The 22,860-nt window shown below is 45.2% G+C and overlaps 3 protein-coding genes across 5 annotated transcripts in view; 1 reads left to right on the top strand and 2 right to left on the bottom strand.

Annotated features, from left to right (window-relative positions):
• The window catches only part of ITGAE (integrin subunit alpha E), a 38,788-nt gene extending 33,910 nt beyond the window's left edge, over nucleotides 1–4,878 (bottom strand). The window contains exons 1-4 of the mRNA XM_066636441.1: nucleotides 4,839–4,878; nucleotides 2,969–3,036; nucleotides 2,647–2,764; nucleotides 1,241–1,375 (exon numbers count right to left, since the gene is read on the bottom strand). Coding sequence (XP_066492538.1) covers nucleotides 1,241–1,375; nucleotides 2,647–2,764; nucleotides 2,969–3,036; nucleotides 4,839–4,878 — 361 coding nt within the window. The remainder of the gene's footprint in view (nucleotides 1–1,240; nucleotides 1,376–2,646; nucleotides 2,765–2,968; nucleotides 3,037–4,838) is intronic.
• LOC136658403 (uncharacterized) overlaps nucleotides 1–22,860 on the top strand; it is a 125,692-nt gene that overhangs the window by 51,650 nt on the left and 51,182 nt on the right. For all 3 annotated transcript variants that reach the window (XM_066634962.1, XM_066634964.1, XM_066634963.1), the window contains one exon: nucleotides 9,689–9,759. The gene's annotated coding sequence lies outside the window, so the exon portion shown is untranslated. The remainder of the gene's footprint in view (nucleotides 1–9,688; nucleotides 9,760–22,860) is intronic.
• Nucleotides 17,651–22,860, bottom strand: part of LOC136658402 (transient receptor potential cation channel subfamily V member 2-like) — a 28,256-nt gene continuing 23,046 nt past the window's right edge. The window contains exons 14-16 of the mRNA XM_066634961.1: nucleotides 22,327–22,448; nucleotides 22,021–22,115; nucleotides 17,651–20,859 (exon numbers count right to left, since the gene is read on the bottom strand). Coding sequence (XP_066491058.1) covers nucleotides 20,762–20,859; nucleotides 22,021–22,115; nucleotides 22,327–22,448 — 315 coding nt within the window. The 3' untranslated portion in view covers nucleotides 17,651–20,761. The remainder of the gene's footprint in view (nucleotides 20,860–22,020; nucleotides 22,116–22,326; nucleotides 22,449–22,860) is intronic.

Genomic DNA, 22,860 nt, shown 5'->3' on the forward strand with positions numbered 1-22,860 from the left:
AGAGTCAGGCCTCCAATCTTCAGAGTACTGTATGTAGAATAAGTGACACAAGTGGCAGGAAAAAGCAGCTAAATGGCATTTATGATTACGTATATATGATTACAGAAAAAGTAGCAAAAGTTCTTTTTAATAGCTGGGCCTTGGCACTGTCACTGTCTCTTCCGAGCCTACCTCACAGGGATAGTTGCTGCTGCCCAGCAAGGACCATCAAGCAAGGTGGGCCACTGTGAGATACATTAAGCTGGACTAGATGGGCCTTTTGTTACGTGAAAATCCCCTTTTGCCTTTTAGTTGTGACCTTCTCTCTATCTGGTTATGTACTATGGACTAAAACAGAGGTGCTCAAACTTTCAACTTTAGGGATGCTGGACCTTTAACAAGTGTATAGAAGAGAGAATTTCAGCAGGTGCAACTTGTCATCCCACAGATGACAAGCTGCACCTGCTGAAATTATCTCTCCTACACAATTTCAAAGGTCCAGGATCCCTAAAGTTGAAAGTTTGAGCACCCCTGGACTAAAATATCATGCAGGTTAAACACATACATTCAACAATCAGGCCAAGTCACAAGCTTACACAACCTCCACCTCCCTGTGATTACACATTATAGGAAAAGGTCTGGCAACTTAAATCCACCTCCCTATGAAGAAGTCTGGCATCTTAAATCATTGTTTAAGGGTCTCCTATTCATTGTATTGTTCAATTCAAACACTACTTAAGTACTGTAGGCAAACCTGAACTGCCTTCTGAACTGCAACTGTGTTGCCCATTCATTGTATTGTTTAAGTTCCCCCATCTAGGAACCCAGCCATTAGACCCCATTGAATTTTACTGATAAGGGACATCCTGACTCCAAACACCCTGCTGGGTGGCAGTAAGCAAGCTACCACCCAGCTCAGCTCTAGGTGGTACACTGAGCTAGGTACACTGGATTCAAGTACTAGGACCAAGAAACATATACTTATCAATTTTCCATGTGCATTATGTTTACCTTTGTGCTCTTGTAATAAAACTATAATCTTTTATTAAAAGTTTTCTCTCAGTCTCCTCTTTAAGCAAAAGGGAATTTCTCTGCATTACGCTGTCTTGTTATCCAGCCTGCGATCCTGAGGTTCCAATGAGGGCAGTATAATAATTCCCCTAAACAAAACAGCCCTTTTGGTAACACTTTGGCCTGATCCAGAGGCGCTTATGTTCTTATGCCCTGGGATACCTTTCCTCAGCAGTTACCTTGGGCTTACCTTTGCAGCTGTAAGCACTTTCTGGATTCTGGCAGGTGCTGCTGGTGGCATCAACCAATCCCATATTGCTGATCCCGTCGGTGTTGTCACTTCTCCTTCTGCGCTTTGGCTCATTCTTGCTTAACTTGGTCTCAACTATAGAAACAGATGAAAAATAAACATGCAGGAAATAATCTGAAGAAAATGGAATACACAGCAGTCATCTTTGGCTGGAGACAGAAACACAGTTAGAGAGAGTTGAAGGCAGTATGAGATAACTTCTCAGTGGTGGCTTCCCATCTCTGGTATTCTCTTCCCCTGGAATTGAGAACAGCTCCATCTTTGGAGTCCTTTCGGTGGGGCCTCAAGACCATTTTATTTAGGGAAGCTTTTAAATGTTAACATGGAGGGGCTGGTGTTTTTTATGAAACATCATTTTAACTGTGATCCAATTGAGTTTATTGCGTCTTATTATTTTAACCCATATTTGCCTGGCCCACAGGTGTACACATTTGTTCCCTGTTGCATATGTGCAATGTTGGGCAGAAATGGCTTAATTGTTTTCATGGATTTAATTTTTTTTACATTAATGTTTCAGCATTGTTTTATCCATTGTATTGAAATATTTTGTAAGCTAGCTTGAGGGCCCTTAAGTGGGGTGGAAAGGTGGGGTATAAATTCCTTGAATGAATGAATGAATGAATGAATGAAGACAGGCAGAATAATGGCACCAGGTTGCTGCACCAAACTCTCCATCAGAACCCTCTGATGGTGCATTGAGTGCTTACCAATGTCAGCAGTCCCAAGGTTTCAGGGGCTGACCAAACAGGTCCTTTGATGGGTATGGGCTCTCCACCAGAAACCAGCACATGAGGGACAAAGATTCTAGGCCCAGATTTCTCCCTGCTATGTTTGTTCTCTGCTTGCAGGGAGTCATTAATTCAATGGAGCATTTTTTTTTTTTAAGTGTCCCTTCACATGCAGTCTGAAGTAGTCTAGTCAATTCAGTCACTTTGCTACACACATAAAATAGACCTAGATCAGAAGTGGTGGGAGTGGGACAGCCAGGAACAAGATCCACAGGGGACATTTCTTATACAAGATGTGTGACAAGGGACATCCATGTGGGTTGAGCAGTGCTTTGCAAATGGTTTGGGCTCATCACCATTCAATAGCTATACTATAAGCTCCTCTGGGCAGGGACCAGTCGTTTCACTCACTGTAAAGCACCATGCACGGACGGCTCTATATAAACAAGAAATACCACTGCTAAGGGATCATGGACAAGTCACATGTCCCATTCATGGTGAGCAGCAGAGCAGTGCAAACCAGGCAGAAAATTAAAATGGTTTGACTATAAGCAGAGCGTGGTTTGACTTAGTTTGTCCCTCCCAGCCCATCCTTGGCAGTCACTCAGGTTTTCTTACTGATGTCTGTGAGATTGATGAAAGCCTTCTCCTGGAGGTCATTTGTGAGCAGAACGCAAAGTCCATTCAGCTCCTGCGTGACCCTGCGTCGCTGGCGCTGTTTCTGCTGGAGACAGGTCTGTTGAGGAAGGCAAAGTAGAAGCTTAGGAACAAAAACAGAAGTGAAGGAGACCCAAACGGGGTCATAAAATGGCACTTCAAGGTTTACAGCAGACAGCAATATCTATGCACTATCAAATGAATGAAGACATTCTCATACTGCATTCTTGGCTCGAGGCAAGTGAAAAACACATCAGGATTCACTAACCTCTCCACTACTTACCAAAATCTGTTCCGGGCTTTGGGCTACAGCAATACCAGGACGGAGATTTTTCAACTTCTTAATATTTTCTGGAGCATGAAAGGAAGAAGAAAGTACAAATTCATCTACCTACCAGCAATCCGTATATTTATTGTATGATCATAGGCAGTGACATAGCTAGAGGGGGTGCAAAGCACTAAGTTTTGCAGGAAGCCTCTCTGCAAGGTGCAAGGGGCCCCTCCCCTTCAGAGCCATTCTGGGCCGAAAGAGCAAAACAGAGGCAACCCTCCAAAGGGGAGGGGGAGGGGTAGCTTGCATGCCACAGTGTGGCTCCCTGCAAAACTTAGTGCTTTGCACCCCCTCTAGTTATGCCACTGACCATAGGACATTACCAAGTAAGAGGGGAGTGACGACATCAAATTATTACCAACAAAATTGAGAGAGAAAGAGAAAACAGCAGGTTGCTAGATTGCAAATTCAAACAGGATAGACAATCACAAAATAATTTATTTTAAAGTGGGGCTTCCTTTATGTGCAGGTGTTTATCTTCCTCAGTTGTTCTAGAGTTGTTTTCTTCCTTGATTTGCACATGACAGGGCAGCAATAGTTTTATAACTATGTTCTGAGGTTCCTTTGGAAGTTTATTGGAATTCTTTGATGAGATGCTCAATAATTATCAGCAATCTTCCCGCCCACTCTCTACCATACCTCAGAAAGCCCTGTCTTTTGAATTCAGCATCATGACAGAAGCACCACATAGCAGCCTCTTCTAGTAAACATGTGCCCATCAATTAGCTGGTCAAGCTCACCTGGCTAGAGAAGGGGGTGGGATGGCAGACACCAGTGACCCTCACGGCAGAAAGGTGGTCCAGCTGCTTTTAGGAGATGGGAGAATAGAAAGGTCCAAAAAGAGGACAAAATAGGGGGAAACCTGGAATTATTTTTACAGAATCTACATTATGGAACTCCATGCCTCGTGAGATCAGACAAGCTCCATTCATCCTGGGGTTCTGCCATGTGCTGAAAACTTCATTTTGCAGGGGTAGCAGTTTGATTTGTCTGCAAGGTATAGGGCACAATCCTAACCAGGTCTACTCAGAAGTAAGTCCTATTTTGTTCAATGGGGCTTACTGTCAGAAAAGTGTGGTTAGGATTGCAGCCATAATCTGATAGCAATGTATTCAAGTCTCAACTCAAGTCTCAAGCGTCTACCTTCGAGTCTCGAGTCTCGAGTCCTTGTAAGATGAAAGTATCTCACAAGGACTTGTCTCAAGTTGAGTCTCAAGTCTGAAAGCCAACTTAAACAGAAAAAAGGAGGTGGTGGTGGTGTGTGTGTGTGTCTCGATAGAAAATTGAAATAGAAATAGAAAATCAAAAAGACGTGCACAAAGATTAAAAAAAAAATTAAAACTTGTTTCGGATGTGGCCACAGCTGGTAAGCCAAGCCCCAGATAATGTTACTGAACCAAGGCCAGCAAGTCGTTCACTAAAAATATACAAGTCACAAGTCAAGTTGAGTCTGTGCATCATTTATGTTGAAGCAACTTGAGTCTGACGTGAGTCCAAATCAATCAACTCAGGTCTATATCACTATAATCTGATTGTTTTTCCTGTGGTTGCTCTTGGGGTTTTGTTTGTTTCATGATTTTTTTGCTGTTACTGTTTTTATTGTCATCAATTTGATGATTGTTAGCCCTTTGAGAGGTCCATAACTGGGATGGAAAAGCAGGATATAATTAACAAAAGCAAAATAAACAAATAGAACAAAAAATAAGCAAGAGCCCTGCTGAATCAGACCAAAGAGATCTAGCCCTGCATCTTGCATCTTTCCACAGTGGCCAGCCAGATTCCTCCAGAAAGCCCACAAACCAGCAATGAGAACCATACATACCTCCCAAGTTGGCCTCCTCACAATGGATCTCATCTCGCATATCACATTGATACAGCACACCAGAGTGACCGGCCCCCAAGGAAGTAGCTAAAATCCTTTTCCACAAAAAAGAAAAAGAAGATCCTTAACAAACACTGAATGGGGAGACAAGGGGACCAGTGAGCTGGATAAGTCCCAGGGTCCATCTTACAGACAATCCTATTCAACGCTGCCACAGCAGGGCCATTAGGCTCATGCTGTATCCTGAGCAGGCTGGAGGTCTCAGGGTAAGGGAACAATAGCCTGCTCAATGAGGCTAATCAGATCTATGACAGCTAAATCTCTGGTGCAGAACTGAGTAGCCCCATGTAGGTCTTTCAGGCTTTTAGGATATGGTGGAGGCCTCCTTTGCCATCCCTGCCCCCTCCCAGGCCTGAACTGCCCCCTCCCCACCTTTCCCCACTTCAAAACAGCCCCTCCCTATCTTCATTCCACCATCCTTGCTCCACTATCACTCGGCACAACACTTACGTGTCCCAACAGCTGTTGGGCAGGATGCAGTGCCTGTGGGATGGTGCAGGCTTTCCCACCAGTGCCACTTACTTTCTGGGTGTCAAAAAGCACTTTACTGCATTTTTACGACACCCACCACCACACTGAGGCTGCTGTGATAGTCCTCACCAACTTTAGGAATGGCCTGTTAATCTAGTCCAGCATTCTGATTGTGGTAGTGGTCCAACCAGCTAAGCTGGAAAGCTCACAAAAAGGACAGGGAGGCAATAGGTCTCCTCTGTTCCCAGCATCTGGTACTACAAGAAGGTTCCATTCAGCCATCACAATTGATAGCTGTTGACTGATGTCCCCCAACATATCTGTTAACCGCAGTTGCACAATTATAAAATGTAAGCAGACTTGGTAGACGAGGATCTCACACCACAGCTCTCTGGGAGGATGTGAAACAGGAAACCAATTCTCTTTGCAGCTCTTGGTGTGATCCATGTCTACACGGTTTCTTTTATGTTTTATTTCTAATGCCTATGCTTCCTGAAGACTAGCAATGGAGGGGCTGCCTCTGGGGGCTGCAACTAGACTCCTATAAACCTTTCCACAAACTGTCTTGTCTCTTGTAATTATTCTTTTAATTGTAAGCAACTTTGGGAAGCCTGTTGAGCATGTATACTGAAGAGGGCAGTGAATGAATGAATGAATGAACTAAAACATAAATCCGTTTCACACTGGTTTAAGCCTCATAGCTTTCAAGCTAGGAACTCTGTGAATTGTAGTTTTGGAGAGCTTATTAAAGACAGCTGAAGTCCCTATGAGGATGTTCATAAAACCACCTTTCCCAGAATTCTTTGAGGAAGTGCTGTGTGTGTGAAACTGGTTTTCCTTTGTCATTTAGGTAGCTTCTGGGGAGCTTGCTGGAAAGTTAGCATCCTGATCAGAAGTCACTGTCACCTAATCCTAGAAATGTGTGGGTTGCTAGGACTTGAGATCTGCAGCTGCTCCTGGACAGGAATCTGTGAAGTAGAACAGCTGGGAATTTGGGCTATAGCTGTGGTCTTCAACCTTTTTCGTGCCATGATCCCAAGAAATAGTGTGAGACTGGGGATCCACTGCCAATCCCGCCCCGATCTGCCCACTCCCTGCCCCTTCACTGCCCACCCCCACCTGCCCTGTTTCTTGTGTCTTCACCTCTTGTATATCACAATAACCTTGTGAGGTAGCAGCCTAAACAGGGCTGACCATAGGAGCTGTGGGGCAAGACAGTCAGAAGAGACTGTTGCAGGATTATACCAAGAACTCAGATTTGATAAGGCATTGCCATTATTGGATTGGATCCAAGCCTTCTCCAAAGCACCGGCTTTGAAAGGTTGCTGCAATCCCCCAAATGAGACTTTGCAATCCCACTGAGGTCACAACCCACAGGTTGAAGAACTTTTTTTTTTGCTGAAAAGTAGTATATAAATATTCATCATCGTCATCATCAGGTAAAAATAGTTGCTGATCAAGGATCACCATCCACGGGCTGATCTGGTACCTAAGCACCAGTGAACATGACCTTACAGATGTCTGCAAACATCTGCTTAGGGCAGTGGGCCTGTCCTCTCAACCCACCTCCAAGTTTTTTTCTTACCAGTTTTGTCTCCCATCCGAATGCAAAAGAACCTGATGTCCAAGATCTGGGGACATGGGTGGCGAGACCCAGCTCCTGCTGGCATCAATGTTAAAACTTCTCAGGCGCTTTATGGCTGCAGGGAGGACATCAGAATAGGCCACTGGTGATTAATCCAGCAAGGAGGATAAAGCAAAAGCTTGTTCCAATGCAGTGTAGTGGAAAGTGCTGGGAGAGGGGGCACGTCCCAACTTCCAGCAGACAGACATCTTACCTCTTGTGCCACCCATGCCAGAAAGCCCAATGGGTTCACCCTTAAGCAAGGACATCTTTGATCTGGGATGGATGCAATCAGCTGACCTTCTCAATCCCTTATGGAAAAGGAAGCTGCCTTTTACCAAGTGCATTTAGCCCAGTATTGCAGACACTGATTGGTAGCGGCTCACCAGGATCTCATTCCCAGCTCTGCTATCTACCTGTTCTGGCGGGGATGCCAGGGACTGGAGCTGCGATGAAGAATAATTAAAAACCACTTGTGCTGTGATGAAATATGAAGCTGCTTTGTACCAAATGCATTGACCCATTTTGCCCAGTGTTGTCTACAATGACTAGCAGCAGTTCTCCAGGAGAGAGAAGGACCTTTCCTAGACCCACCAAGAGATGCTATTATAGATCAGAGACTTTCTCCATGCAAAGCTGGGGCTCTACTAGAGAGTTGCATCCCCACCTCCACCCCAGCTCATCCATAAAAGACCCAGATAGTGTGGTGACTAATTTAAAAATATACTGTACACACACAGAGGAATCGTTGTTCGTGTAAGAAATAAATGCAAACCATTTGCAACAAACCATTTTGCACTTGCCTTGGGGGGACCCTTCCTCCAGATTAATAGCAAGCCCCAAAATCTTGAGGGAGGGGAGCAAACCACCACAAAATGTGATGGTTTGAAACGTGCATTAATCCGCTTCTTCCTCCTGGTGAATTTAGACCAGGTGGGTAAAACAGAAGAAATATAGGAAATTAATTTAAAAGGCTGAAGAATCAAAAGAATAGGAAAAGGCAAAAAGATGAAGGCAAGGTGCTGCAGTAATAATCAATTAGCAACGGAAAGGGGAGGTTTGCAAAGGCTGTCACAGAGGTTAAAATTAAAACAAAAATTTAAGGAAGAAAGATTATGTCACGTCTTCAATCACAGACATTATTATCAAGGGGAAAGAAAGAAAACTGTCAGCAGGCTATGAGTCATGCAAAGATTAAGTCTACCCAGAAAACCTGCAGCATTTAAAAAATATGCTGTACACAGAGGAACCATTGTTCGTGTAAGAAATAAGTGCAAACCATTTTGCAACAATGAATGAATCTGATTGTGAATATCTATCAGAAGCATGTACTGTATCTCTTGGGTTAAAATCCATCAAGGCTAAATCCTGTAATGTATTAAATGCCCGGGGGAGGGGAGCTATTAATAAGCATACAAAAGGGCAAAGATTCAGCAGCTCCATCCCTCCTGCCTTTCCCACTGCAGCTTCAAAAAACTGTTCACACATCTCTCCTCCTGTGTCATGTCTCATTGGCCCCTTGCAGGGATACAATTATTCCCAGGACTCCCTGGGGCATAAAAAAAAATGTATTAAACCAGCTTAAGGGCACATGTACACTACAGACGTCATCTTTAAGGCTTCCCATGTATCTGCCAGTGCATTTTGGGGGGGGGGGTCAGAAAATCATATTATTGGAGCAGGATTTGTAGGTCACATAGTTCATCCTCCTGATTAATGCAAGAAATCCAGAAAAAAACCCACAGTTGGCTATGGTCTTCGGCTTGGAAGACCTCCAGTGAGGCAGAGCCCACACCCACATTACTGGTTCAACTATCAAGATGCTGTTACATCTAAGAAGTTTCTGTTATGTTCTATCAAAATCCACCCACCCTGTAACACAAGCACATTCTATCTAGCCCTGTCCTCCAGGACAGCAGGGAACAAGTTTTTGCCCTCTTATGTTACAGGCCTTCCGGTATTTCCCATCAGTTGTCTCTTCTCCAGGTTAAACATCCAGTGCCCAATTTCTTCCACCTGTCCTCAAAGAACTTCTTTCCTAGACCCTTCACCTTCAAACAGTTTGTCTACTTTCCAGTTTGTCCACAACCTCCTTAGGACAGCATCTTGGACGCAGTACAATACTCCAGATAAGGTCTGATTGGTGTAGAACAGGGGTGCCAAAACCCCGGCCTGAGGGCCACTTGCGGCCCTCAGGGACTCCAAATCTGGTCCGCAGGGAACCCCAGGTCTCCAATAAGCCTCTGGCCCTCCAGAGACTTGCTGGAGCCTATGCTGGCCCAATGTAACTGCTGTCAGTGTGAAGACAACTGTTTGACCTCTCGTTGAGCTGTGGAACAAGGGCTCCCTCCACTGCTTGCTGTTTCACTTCTGTGATGCAGCAACAGCAGCCAAGGCAAGGTCAGCCTTGCCTTGTGCAAGGCCTTTAATAGGCCTTGTGCTTTTGCAAGACCTTCTTTCATTCATAAAAGTTCCATCTCTAATGTATTCACATATGTAAATTTATGTAAATTTATTAAAATTTGAAACATAAATTAATTCTTTTTTCTTAGCCCCTGACACAGTGTCAGAGAGATCATGTGGCTTCCCATCAAAAAGTTTGGACACCCCTGGTGTAGAATAAAGCAGAGCTTTCATGACTTGGAAATTATAGCTCTTTTAATGCAACCTAAAATTGTATTCGCCTTTTTTACAGTTGCATCACAAAACTGTCTCATGTTCTGGCTGTGATGGACTCCAATCTCAAGATCTTTTGAGCCAAGCCAGGTATGCTTGTGCATTTGATTTGTTTTGTTGTTGTTGTTGTTGTTTGTTTTTTGCTTTTATGCTTGAATGCAGAACTTTGCATTTGTGTCTGTCAAATTTCTTTGCGTTAGTTTCAACCCTGTCTTCCATTCTATCAAGGACAGTGTTATGTATGCAAGTTATGCAGGGTCGAAATCCTGCATAACTGATTGGCCCAGACTTATGGCTGGCTAATCGGGTTGTTGGCATCCTTCAGTCTCGGAAGACTATGGTGTCACGCTCTGAATGGTGGTTCTGGAACAGAGTGTCCTCTCCAGTGCGCAAAGCCTGGGTAAAGTAGGTATGGAGGATAGGCTGTTACCCATGCAGCAATTCCCCCCTCTCCACGTCGCTGAAATGGTCCAATGGAAAGGCAGAGGCCAATACGGTTGGTTCCAGCGGCGTCGCAGGAGTTGCCAGAACGTGACTGTGTTCAGCCATGAACTGCCTCAGGGACTCCGGCTCCGGATTTTGCCTCGAGGTTGACTCCTGAAGCCTTTTCCATAACTGGATGTAGCCACAAGGCAGTGGAGGTTTGGGATCAGAGTTTTCCTTCTCTCACAAGGCAGTGGAGGTTTGGGATCAGAGTTTTCCTTCTCTCAGATGAGCTCCCTTCCCAGGCTGATGAGTCCCATCTACCCGGTGGCTGTTTAGTAGCCTCTTACGACAAGTACAGCCAAACTGAGGGCCTATTCTTATCCCCAGTCCCCAGGGGATTGGCTAATCGGGTGATGGATCAAAATCCTACCATCACATTGGCCCTCTACTTAATGTTTCAATTGCACCAATCATAGGGAGTCTGGGCGGAGGTAAAGGGTATAAAAGCCAGGGGTGTTTGCCTTGAGTCAGATTCATTGCCAGATTCTGTTCTGAAGTTGGATTAAATATATTGAGCTGTTACCTCTATGTCTTCCTTTATTCGCATGGACCCACTATATAACAGACAGTCTGAAAGTTTCTTCCTGCAGGCATTAAGTTCTGGTATAAAATACTAATGTTAGTTCATTCTTCAGCCAACACGTGGATGATCAGTCAGCATCTAGTTTTGGACATGTGTCTTGTTAGAATCTTTGCAGATTTGTGAAGGCTCCTTTGCCACACAAACCACACAGTGACCTCAGCGAGGTGCGATAGATTAGCCTGAATGTTTCCCACATGTTTCCCCTTGCACAGAGGAAGATTCTTCATAAAGGGCTGCAAATGTGAGTCATCAAACATCTGAGTTAAAGAAACCCTAGTTTAACTTTTAAGGTGAATTCAGGTGTTAACAGAGAATGAAATACAGGCCGATTATAGAGATTATATCTAGAGCCATGGTGTCATGACTTGAACAGGGGAGATCTGCATTCAGATCCCAGCCTTGAAGCATCCTGCAAGCACTTTCAGGAGGGGTCCCTGGGATTTTCACACTTTTCACATCTACCTGGAAACTGAATTGGCTATACTGTAGTCTGATCCAGCAAGGGTCTTCTTAAATCCTTGTTGAGGATTTCACAATGTGCAAATACAGGTGGGGCCTCAGTATCCATGAGGGATCTGTTCTCAGACCCCCTGCAGATAACAAAAACTATAGATAATAAAATCCACGGTTTTCGGCCCCTTAAACCCTCCAAAGGCTGGTCAGGAAACCAGAAGTCATATTTTTTTTCAGCTTTACAGGCCATTCTGAAGCCCGCACAGGCTGCGGGCAGATGCATGCAACCTCTACAGGTTTCAGAAAGCCCCCCAGAGGCGACTGGAGCACAGATCTGGTCACCTTCGGAGAGTTCAGGTGGAGCCGAGTCTGGCTCAACATGGATCCAGGGGAGTCAGATCCACAGATCAGTTAATTGCTAAAAGTTACAGTTAAAAAGCTAGTGCTTATTCCAGCAACTTCTTTTATTAGCTGAACCCTGTGGGTAATAGCTCTTAAATGAAGCTAGCTCCACTGTGCGAGGGGTCCAAATAATTTATCACCCAATCCTATCCTTAGTCAGCCTGCGGGGTGTTGCTGACGCAGCATCTGCTGCATCCCATGGGCTGGCTGAGGACTAGGCCAGTGGGGAGAAATAAGTAATGAAAACTTTTACTTAATTTCTCCACTGCTCCATGCTCCCCTATGGGCCTGCTCAGTTCTACACTAGTTCTTTTGCTGGTGTAGATCTGAACTACTGCAAGGGGTGTGCCAGGTCCGGGACACAAGCTTCAGATTCTGCTGCTGCCCCTGAATCCTCCCCCCCATCCATCCTGTCCTGACCTGATCTACACCCTGATCTGCCTCTGATCTGCCTGCACTGCCAACATCAACATACCTCCATTGACAGCTCCACAGACCATCAGAGAGGTGGCTGTGATGGTGGTCTATGGGATATGGGTAGGACTGGGCCCTTTGGGTCACCAGTGGAAACTGGCCCCAATTTATTTATATATAATTTATATTCATATCTTTAAAAAAAAAAAAAGCAGAAACTAAGGTTAAGTAATAAGCATGTTTTACAAATAATCTTTCCCCACAGAAAGGGAATTTCCTTTGGAGGAAATGGCACGCTGGTGACTTAGAATGTTTTTGTTAAACCATGTTCATTTACAGTTATTATTATTATTTTCATGTATTTCCCTGGAAAGGTGTCTCCCCCACCCACACAATCACCCTGTGTCATAGGTTAGGCTGCAAGATGGTGGCTAGCCCAGGGCCACTCAGTAATAGTCAATAGGTTAGGATATGACCCTGGATTTCTCTCCACTCTTCACTTGCCACTGTAACCCCTACAGCACAGTCTAGTCATATTATTTCTAAAAACAAGGGGAATAGCCATTATTGTCTTTGCCTCATCCAGAAGCTATAGATGCAAACTGAGATCCTGTCTAGCATCTCATAATGCTAAGAGGAGCCTGCTTACAGAGCAATCCTATGAGTGTACACTCACAGTAAGGTTCATTAAGTTCAGTGAGATTTACACCCAGGTAAGTGCATATAGGATTTCAGCCTTAATAGTTCCAGCACTCCAGCTTAAGACTGTTGTAAACTGCAGGCTGTAGAGTCCTCAAAAACTTGCTTAATTCTGAGCATTTTGTTGGTCCTAATAAAAGGCATTGCTAGATTTGTGACTTTGGAGATGTTCTAGTGCAGTGATTTTCAACGTTTTTTTGTCTTACGGCACACTGACAAGGTACTAAAGTGGTCAAGGCACACCATCAGTTTTTTGACAAGGCACACCATGCTGTTGGTGGGGAGATCACCTCTCCATTGGCCCTACTAACAAATGACTCTCCCCCAAACTTTCATGGCACGCCTGCAGACCATTCGCAGCAGAGGCAGGAATAAGCACGCCAAAAATATTAATTTAGTGTGTGTCCTCCGTGCCAGTGATACAAACTTATTTTTCCCCAAAAGTTCTTCTGAAACTCTTTCAGTGTTCTGCTTGCTGGTTGTGTTTATCCCAACTGGAAATCCTTCTTTATGGACACTAAGCCTGAAATCCTATGCACATTTTCCAGGGAGTAAGCCTCATTGAGCACAATGGGACTTACTTCTGAGTAAACATGCAGAGGCTTGCTCTGTAGCTGTCTTGCACAAGAATAGCCCTTTACTGTTTAAAAAAACAAAATAAGTCAATCCTCCAGCCCTAGAATGGAAGCGGAACGTCTCCAAAGAATTAAATCATGTTGTTTTTGAACCTAAAAAGGTTTGTGAAATGGCAGGACCTCCATTGCTGCAAAGGATAGAAGAGTAGACAAAATTCAATTCAGGCCAGCAGTCTCTTTCCAACAGTTGCAAGAGGCTCCCTGGGAGCTATCAGGAGTAGCTCTAGCACAGGCAGAAGGGGAACACACAACCTTCAAATAATTAAATACCATACCTAACAAAAACAATTTGTGACGTGGAAGACTGCAGGAGACAAGAGGTCAAAACAAGGTCCAGCAAATCCAGCAATCTCTTTCCAGCAAGGAGAAGTTCACAAGCAACACATGAAGGCTGATGGCCCCTTTTTTGTCTCCAGAATCCATGTTTTGGAGATATGCTGCCAATGCACATAGAGGTTCCCTTCTTAGCTAACATGGTTCACAGCTGAACACAGATAAATTCATGGTGGATAAGAAAAGCCTTGCTGGATCAGGCCAAAGTGGGTCCACCTAGTCCTGCATCTTTTTCTCGCAGGGGCCAACCAGATGCCCCGCTGAGAAGCACCATAGGCAGGTCATGTTGCCAGCCAGGGCGCAGAGCGGGAGGTAGAAGTTATCACCGTCTTTGCCATTTTAACTGGGTCTTTCTCAGATATGTAGAAGATAAAAAGAAGATTCACTTACTAAGCAGCAAGAGAAGGAGAAACCGAAGTGGGATCATAGTGGGGTCTGTAGAGGAGCAATGCAACAGCAGAAATAAAACTGCTGTCAGGCCACCACTCCTACCACCGAGAGGCGTCTTTCAGAACTATTTCTGTTGCATTGCTGTTGCTGAGCTACAACTCAGAACGGGTCTGCTGTGGGTTTCCTTATATGAGTTTCAAGACCAGAGCTGAGCACATCAAAACTGATGTAGGCAGACACAAACTGCAAAGTTACATGCAGCAAACCACCTGGCTTTGCTCTCAGCCCACCCCTAGCAGGGGGATGTCTGCAGCACTTGCAGGGAGCTGGCTGGCTCATCTTCTGGGGTACTGACAAACCAACATCCTCTGAGACCTGAGATGACAGAGGCTTTTTTTTTTGGCAAAGAGTTGAGGGTCTTTCATAAATGAGGCCACAGATGTTGTTCCTCCGTCCCCCTCTTTTGCTTTCAGAGTTGACGACTGGGAGGGCAAATGACACCACCTGGGTGCCCAACAGAGCATGGAGACTGCTAGATGCTGACTCTAGCAGTAGTAATGATGGCACCTAGATCCGGGCTGGCCCAAGACCTTCTGACACATGCCAAATGCCGCCCCCTTACCTGATGATGCGCTAGCATCTACTCCTCCCATTCTCCAATGTTCTACTCACTACTCTCCTCCCCTCCACACATTCCCTCTTCCTTTGTGCCCCCCTCTTCCTTTTCCAATCCAAGGAGAAGGAAGAGCAATGCAGACAAGTAGGCAGACACAAATGGGTGCCTCACACCAATCTGCTGCCTGGAATAACTGCTTCAGCTGGCCTCATGGATGGGGCCCTGATCTAGATCCTTATACTCCATGTAGGCCCAAGACCTGATCTAGATCCAGAAGCTTGAGGCAGCATGTCAAATGCCCCCCTCTCATCGTACTTAGCAGTGGGCCAGCTGCTGCTCTTTTCTCCACTCCCTGGATTCAAAAATGGGAAGACGAATAAAGAAAAAGTGTGAAGGATAGGAGAGAGATAGGCTAGAACAGCTGGTTCATGCTTTCAAACACAGGGAGAAGGAGTGTTTGAGGCAGCCAGGCAGATAGATAGAGGCAGGCATCAGTCTGTTGCCTGAGATGACCCCATGCTTATATTCAGGGTAATAAAAATGCAAACAATTTGTGAAGCGGAAGGCTGCAGGGGACAAGAGATCAAGGTCCAGGTAATCCAGAAGTCTCTTTCCAGCAAGGAAAACAGGACGTTCACAAGCAGGACATGAAGGCCGATGGCCCTTCTTTTCTCTAGAATTCACTATTTGGAGGCGCTCCGCCTCTGTGCATGGAGGTTCCATTCTTAGCTGTCATGGTTCACAGCTGATCAAAGGCATGGGTTTTGAAATGGTGATATCTGGCTTGGTAGTACAATCTGTGAAAGGGATCTTGGTGTTGCAGGAGACCACAAGTGGAGCATGAGTCAGTAGCATGATGTGGTTGCAAAGAAGGCTACAGCGTGTTTAGGTTGCATTAATGAAACCGTAGCTTCCAAGTTGCAAGGAGTTGTGGTTCTGCTTCACTCTGCGTTGGCTAGACCTCACCTAGAGTACTGTGTCCAGTTCTGGGCACCACACTTTAAGAAGGATGCAGCAAACCAGAACAGGTTCAGAGAAGGGCAACAAAGATTATCAGAGGTCTGGAAAGCAAGTCCTTTGAGGAAAGATTGAGGGAACCCTCTGTGTTTAGCCTGGCGAACAGAAGGCTGAGGTTGGGACATGGTAGTCCTTTTCAAATACGAGTACATGAAGAGCTGTCACATGGAGGGGGGCATTTGTTCTCTGTTGCTCGAGAGGGCAGATCTAATGGAGCGGAGCTACTGGAGGGGAGATTTCAGCTGGATGTGAGGAAGAAATTCACAGGGAAGTGGTGGGTTCTTCCCTCCACTGGAAGCCTTTAGGCCTGAAGGCCCCTTCCAACTTAGGATTCTATGATTCTATGAATATATGATGGGCATAATAATAATAGATAGTGCACCTTCTGAGGATTCCCATCTTTTTGTTTTTGAACAAGTGCCCTCTCTGTTATTTAATCTCTTTCTACACTGGAGCCATTCTTTTATTTAAGCCAATTTCACACATTTGCTTATCCCCCAGAACAAGACTATGAACCTTTTGCTAACTGAACAGAAAACAAGTCTGCCACTCTTCACTGGACAAGGATAGAATGAATGATAAACACCAGACTGCATGTTAGCAGGTGCAGAATGAAAGTTAAAATCAGGACAAGCCAGGCTTAATTCATTTGCCTGGGATCAAGCTAGATATTACATTCATTTCAACCTGATACTGGAGCTGATGTACCAGTGTTTGTTTTTTAATTCAAAAATAGAGTAGCAGCTGCCAGGAAGGGGCAATCCAGATCATAATCAGGGTGCAGGGACAGGGGCTTCTTTGAAGGCTCTTATTGCTACCACGAGTGCTCCATTTCCTGCACCTAAAGCAGGATATAAATCATTTAAATAAATAAAATAAATATTGGCACACCTGGGCAAGAAAGGAACTGATTTGGTTGAGAAATACAGTGAAGGCAAGGATGAGGGCCTCCTTTCCCTATCGCCCCAGTCCAGATCACCACCCACACACACAGTGGCGTTGCTGGGGGGTGTAGATGGTACAGGCCACACTGGGTGACGCACAAGGGGGGTGACACACATTGGGGGGGTGATGCACTAAAATCGCAGGGCTTAGGAGTAACCCCATCATGTTACATAGTGTTGGATGTGGAATTTCCAGCGGAATGCAATGCACAAAACCAGATTGAAATATCTCCTTTCTATCAAAAGTTATTGGCAAAAAACCAGAAAACAAAAAATGCATGGAGCCCAATGGAAAGTGAAACCGAGCCGTATAGCACGTTTACTGACTGATAGGCAAACCTGCCTTAGTCCGTCGGAAAGGGCAGGCTGAGAAGAATCCAACAATACCAGAATGGTCCTGATCCAATTAATGTAGCCCTCAAAAAACACCCAAGAATTAGGTCCCTCCCTCCAAGCTGGCAAATGTATTGAGCCCTATGGAAAGCGAAACTAAGCCACATGGTTGTGTTTACTTCAAGTAAGCAGACATGCCTTGGCTCCTGGGCAGGGCAGGCAAAGGGAAATGTGAGGCCACCAGAATGGTCCTGATTTGATGCAACTGGAGCTCAACACATGCTCCAGAAGGTAGCCCCCCCCCCATAAAAAAATGAGACAGGCTTGACAGGGTAAGGAGACTGGGTAAGGTAACCTCTGTTTTAGGTTGCAATCCTATCCATACCTTCCTGGGAGTAAGCCCCATTGACTATAATGGCCCAGTGCGCTGGCCTCCCGCACTGGGTGATGCAAACCCTAGTGCACACACACACTGCACACACACACACACACACACACACACATGCTATTTTGGAAAGAAAAGTGCTTTGCTATGAGGCTAATGGCAGGATTTAATGTGAAGTTTGGTCTGTGAGTTGTCTTTCCTCATGAAAAACAGGCAATGGGATTCAAGAGCTGAATTCCAATATTCTATTTATTGCAAATTCTGCATTCATATGAACAAAAGGAAACAATAGTCTTCTTGAGAAATTTTTTCTCTTGTGGAGTGGTCATGTGGAAGAGGCTTCCCAAGGATGAATGCAGCAGCCCCACATCTCCAGTGATGTGTGCAACAGCCTGCTGTCTACACTCCCTGAGCTGAGTTCAATCCTTTGTCTAAACCAGGGGTCTCCAAACTTTGTGGCCAGAGGGCCGCATCAAATGTCTGGCACGGTTTTGAGGGCCAAAAAAAAATTTAAATATAAAATTTATATAAATAAATTAGAGATGGAACTTAGTTGTGTGAATAAATGAATGAATGGGCTCATTCATTCAACCTCTCCGGCCCTTAGAATACCCTCCAGATGCAACCATAGCATAGTTCCAGTCATGTTTGGCAAAGTGGGCCAGGGGCTTTCAGGGAACAAGAGGCTGGCCGCGGAACGGATAAAGGCTCACTGCGGGCCGCATCTGGCCCCCAGGCCGGCGTTTGGAGACCCCTGGTCTAAACTAAAGAGACAAATACTGAATGTAGGGAGAAATTCCTCCCACAAATGGAACCCTGGATACATTCCAGGCTGTCTTCTACCTGACTTGAGTGTTTGCCTGCTCTTGAGCCTGACTCGAGTGCTCTTGCTTTTAGCTCCACCCCATCCCCATCTGACTGAGCTCCTGAGCCACCAGCTGAGGTCCCCTGCCATATGCTACTAGGCTGTGCCCCCATCCCACTGGGCCCCAGCCCCCTAAGTTCCTAGGCTCTGCCCCATGAGACAGCAACCCCAGCCAGGCAAACTTCAGTGGGTCCAGAGGATCAGGCCTTGCAGCAAAAGCAGTAGCCCAGCCTCAGCTACAATTAGAACAATCAGTTTCCAGCCCCTGTCTCAAAAGAGATGATCCAGTCAACAAAATACTCAACACTGAACTGAACCTGAAGCAAAAATACCAAATAGGCAGGTGAACAGATCCCTGATGACAGATAACCCTAGAAGGACACAACTTCATTCCTGGTTTCTGAACAAATGAACTATTGCGACTGAAGTGTGCTGTGTTTGAGGCAGTGTGAAATGTTTTCCTGTGGTCAGTGCCAGATAAACTTAGGGCACAATCCTAGGAATGTCTACTCAGAAGTAAGTCTCATTATTTTCAGTGGAACTTACTCCCAGGAAAAAGTGTATAGGATTTCAGCCTTCATAGCAAAAGTAGCATATGCTATGGGCCTTGCATTTTTGAGGGCCTTGCACTCTGACTAATGCTTGCAAGCTGTCTGTGGCGAAATTGGCATCTCATAATCTAGCAACCCTGTTATTTACATGTTAGGGGAGCTGCAGGCTGCATGATATGTAATCATTATGGACATCATTAATAACATGATACAAATAAATAATTTTGCTCAAATTTAACTTTACAGGGCACGATTGTGCCTCAGCACTCTGGAAAGCATGTTATGACAGTGGAAGAGTTTGAGGTGCAAGCAGGAAGGCTGTACAGCAAATGAAAAGTTGAATTACAGCCCAATCCTATCGTGCGCCGGAATAGGCAAGCCAACTGGCCTGCACTGTATCCAGAGCAGTGTAGGAGGTGGCAACTCATAGTAAGGAGATTTATTTCCCCTTACCCTGTGTCATGCGGCAGCCACCCTAATGGGGCTACTTGGATCTGCACCAGCGATCCGAGCAGCCCAATGTAATGCCAGGTGGCTCAGGAGGGAGGTTAGGATTCGGCCTGGGTCTTCTAGGCCAGTCGCACTCCCCTCCAAGGCCCAGTCCAACCACCTGTCCACTCACCATGCCGAACTGACAGTTCACTGGTCTGGATCTGGCAGGGGGAAGCTAGTGCATGTCCTCACACCAGCCTCTCTTACTTTGGAGTCATTGCAGATTTGCCTTACAGCATGGTTGCAACACTCCTGGGCTGGCACAAGGGACCTGTGCTGGCCAAGCGCACAGTTTAGATTGAACTCTTAGGGCACAATCCTAAACCCTTATGTCAGTGCTTTCCAACACTGGCATAGTGGTGCCAATGGGACATGTGCTGCATCCTGCAGTTGGGTGTCACTCACGGAGGCCTCTTCAGAGTAAGGGAATGTTTGTTCTCTTACCTCAGAGCTGCATTGCCCTTATGTCAGTGCTGGAAAGCACTGACATAAGGGGTTAAGATTGCGCCTTTAGTTTATTATGCAAGTAAATAATTTATATTTTATTATTTATGTGTATTTTTTAAAATTTAGGGCCCCTTTATAACATATACTCTGGCCCTGCCTGTGGTGTTTAATTACCAATAGCATTTTCGCGCGTACACACAAGACAATAAGTGATGCACATACATGTGTAAAAACAGAACCTCAAAGAGAAGAGTACCACAGTTAAACCCATCAAGAGTTTTTTAAATGGACATGACAAGGCAGCTGAAGTTGAAGAATCATGGGGCAGGGAACCAAAGAGTCATCGTGCATATTAGAGGAAACTTAAATTTCATGTATAGGTATCAGGCAAACAAGCAAACTATAAGGTAAATCTGCAGGCTTATATACTCCCTATACTCCCCTCCCCTTTTCTTTTGTGACTGAGAGGAGGAGATGATAAATTTTTACTTCTGCTTTGAAGTAAACTACAGTTGAGTACGGTGTCTGAGCTCAGTAACTGTGGCTGACTTCAAACCACAGTTAATTAAAAACAAAGCAGGATCAAGCATTGGTTTTAATTCCCAGCTTGTTCCTGCAGTGTGGTTTATAGTTCTCAAGTTTGGATGTAACAAGGAGCTGCGGCTTACTTCAAAGTGGAAGTGAAACCTTTCCCTTGTCTCCTCTCACGCACAAAGGAAGACAGAAGGGGAGGGAGTGCAAGGCTGTGGCTTGCAGAGGATCTTTCACAGAATAGGAAACCATGATTTCCTATTACGTATGGAGTGGGCTTGTCTGCTTGGGCCTCAGTCTTTTCTCTAAGCAAAGCCCAGTCTCATCTAGCTGTCCTGTGATATGCAGTCCATCAAAGGCATAGATCCTGAGTCATCATCTTGGTGACCATCTTAATAGTAATTTTCTGTCGGATTGTTCCAAGTGATTTTGAACTGTATAGCAGAAGGATTTTGGCTATGCAGAGAAGTCATGTTGACCTGGAGGGTTCATTTCCTCCTCGTTGTTCCACCTTGCTCATTGGCTGAGGCGGTGCAATGATAGCCGCTCCTCCTCTTCCCCTGGTGTGGCTGCACGTGCTCTCACCTGCGATAACCAGTTCCACACACTCCTTTCTGGAAAAGGAAAACAGAATGGAGAGGTTGCATATAGCAGCTTGAAGGCAAGTACAGCTGGGCAATCCATAAGCAGCTAGGTTTGTGCTGCATAGCATTCCCTTCAGACCAGAGATGAATTGCATCACAAATTATCTCTCTTCTCCCCCAAACTGGATCTTTACTGCTCAATTTTAGTGATGCAGAATAAGTCTCTTCAGCCTAACACAAATGGTTCCCAAACTGGAAGCCGTGGCTCCCTGGGGAGCTGCAGAAACCAGCCGAGGAGTCAGGGAATTCTCTTTAAAAAATGCTGCATTATGCAAAGTTTAGGATCATAGCCCTAATAGGGAGCTGTGGCTAACAGCCCAATAGCCAAGAGAGCCACTAGTTGAAAAAGTTTGGGAACCACTGGCTTAACACTACAACAGTGATACAGATTATCTAGCAAAAATTATTTATTTAAAAGACTTATATAGGCATTCCCCCGATATCCATGGGGGATCATTCCAGGGCCCCCTCCATGGAAACGGAAACTGCTGATTCAAGGGAACCCTATCTCCATGCCCTCCTGCACCCTCTGCGCCTCCATTAACATTGTTTCTTTGCTTACTGGGGCGAAAATGCTTTGCTTTCTTTTACAGGTCACTATAAGCATGCAAGCTTATGGCAACACACAGGCAGGCTGCAGGCAGCCTGAATGCTTGAAAAGAGAATCAAACACTAACAGGAAGCAGTTAACTTCCTCTTTCCTATTAGCGTTCAATAATCATTTCAAACATTCAGCCTGCCTGCAAACATTTTTGCCCTCATAAGCAAATTAACAATGTTAATAGCTGTGGGGAGGGGTGCACCCCCCCCGATCCTCAGATAAGTGAAACTACAGATACTGGATCCACAGATTCGGTGAATTAAGCTGTATACTGTTTTTCTGGTACTCAGTGCAGTGTACAACACAGAAATAAAACAGAAAATAAAACATCTGAATAAAAAGCATTAAAATAGAACTTATTTTGGCAGTGGGTGCACCGGACTGGGAGGGGTGCAGGATCGGCACTTAGGCTGGGTCCTAACCCCCCTCCCGAGCAGCCGGAGATTACTCCAAGCTGCTTGGATCTGTGCCAGCAATTTCACTGGCACAGATCTGAGTAGCCCCATTGGAGTGTCTGGTGAAATTTTTACCTTGTGGCTCCATCTCAGAGATGCCTGAGTCCGCAGGATCCTCCTTGAGGACTCCCAACTCTTTATTCCAGTTGTCCCAATCTACGTCTTCCACTCTAGAACACACATACACACAGAGAGAGAGAGCGCTTGTTAAAATTCATTTTCTGGAACCACCACTGAATTGCATGCTGATGTACACCCAGTATATGACCAGCTACAATCACTGTGCAATATTGCATAGACTGCCTGCTGACTAGACTGGTGCACAGCTAACACTAAGCTGTAGAGTGCATCTGTGCCAGTACAGGGCATAGCTTAACTTACCGGAAACACCATCTCTCATCTTTCTTTTCCTCCAAGCTGACAGACAAGAGGGAGCCAGTTCTTTGTGTCTTCCTCCCACACCAAAGCCAGTTTTTCTCTATCTCCAGAATAGCAATAGCTCTCTGATAATATATGAAGATATATTGAAAGCAATAGATGAAAACAGTAGTATGTTGACACAATTTCCTTCCCACCACCTTAAATCTATAGGGAAGGCCTTGTTCTATGTTCCTCCACTGTGACCATTGGCCAGAAGAGGGAGCCATTGATCCACCACCTGCTGCTCTTGAGCACCACCAGTACAGCTGGTTGGAAGAAGATATTACACCTTGCTGACTTGGCAGCCAGGTAACACAAGGGGCCAGTGTGGTTTCAGACTCTTACTTGGCTCTATAGCAATTCAAGTACCATAATCATGAAACTACTGTCAGGCTGAGCTGCTTGTTTAGACTGGACAACACATTTTTACAAAGGCCATGCCCTTAAGATTAAATTAGTAATTTCTTATAGATTTTAAGTTGCTGATCATGACTA

The sequence above is a fragment of the Tiliqua scincoides genome, chromosome 8, assembly GCF_035046505.1.
Source record: "Tiliqua scincoides isolate rTilSci1 chromosome 8, rTilSci1.hap2, whole genome shotgun sequence".
Lineage (NCBI taxonomy): Eukaryota > Metazoa > Chordata > Lepidosauria > Squamata > Scincidae > Tiliqua > Tiliqua scincoides.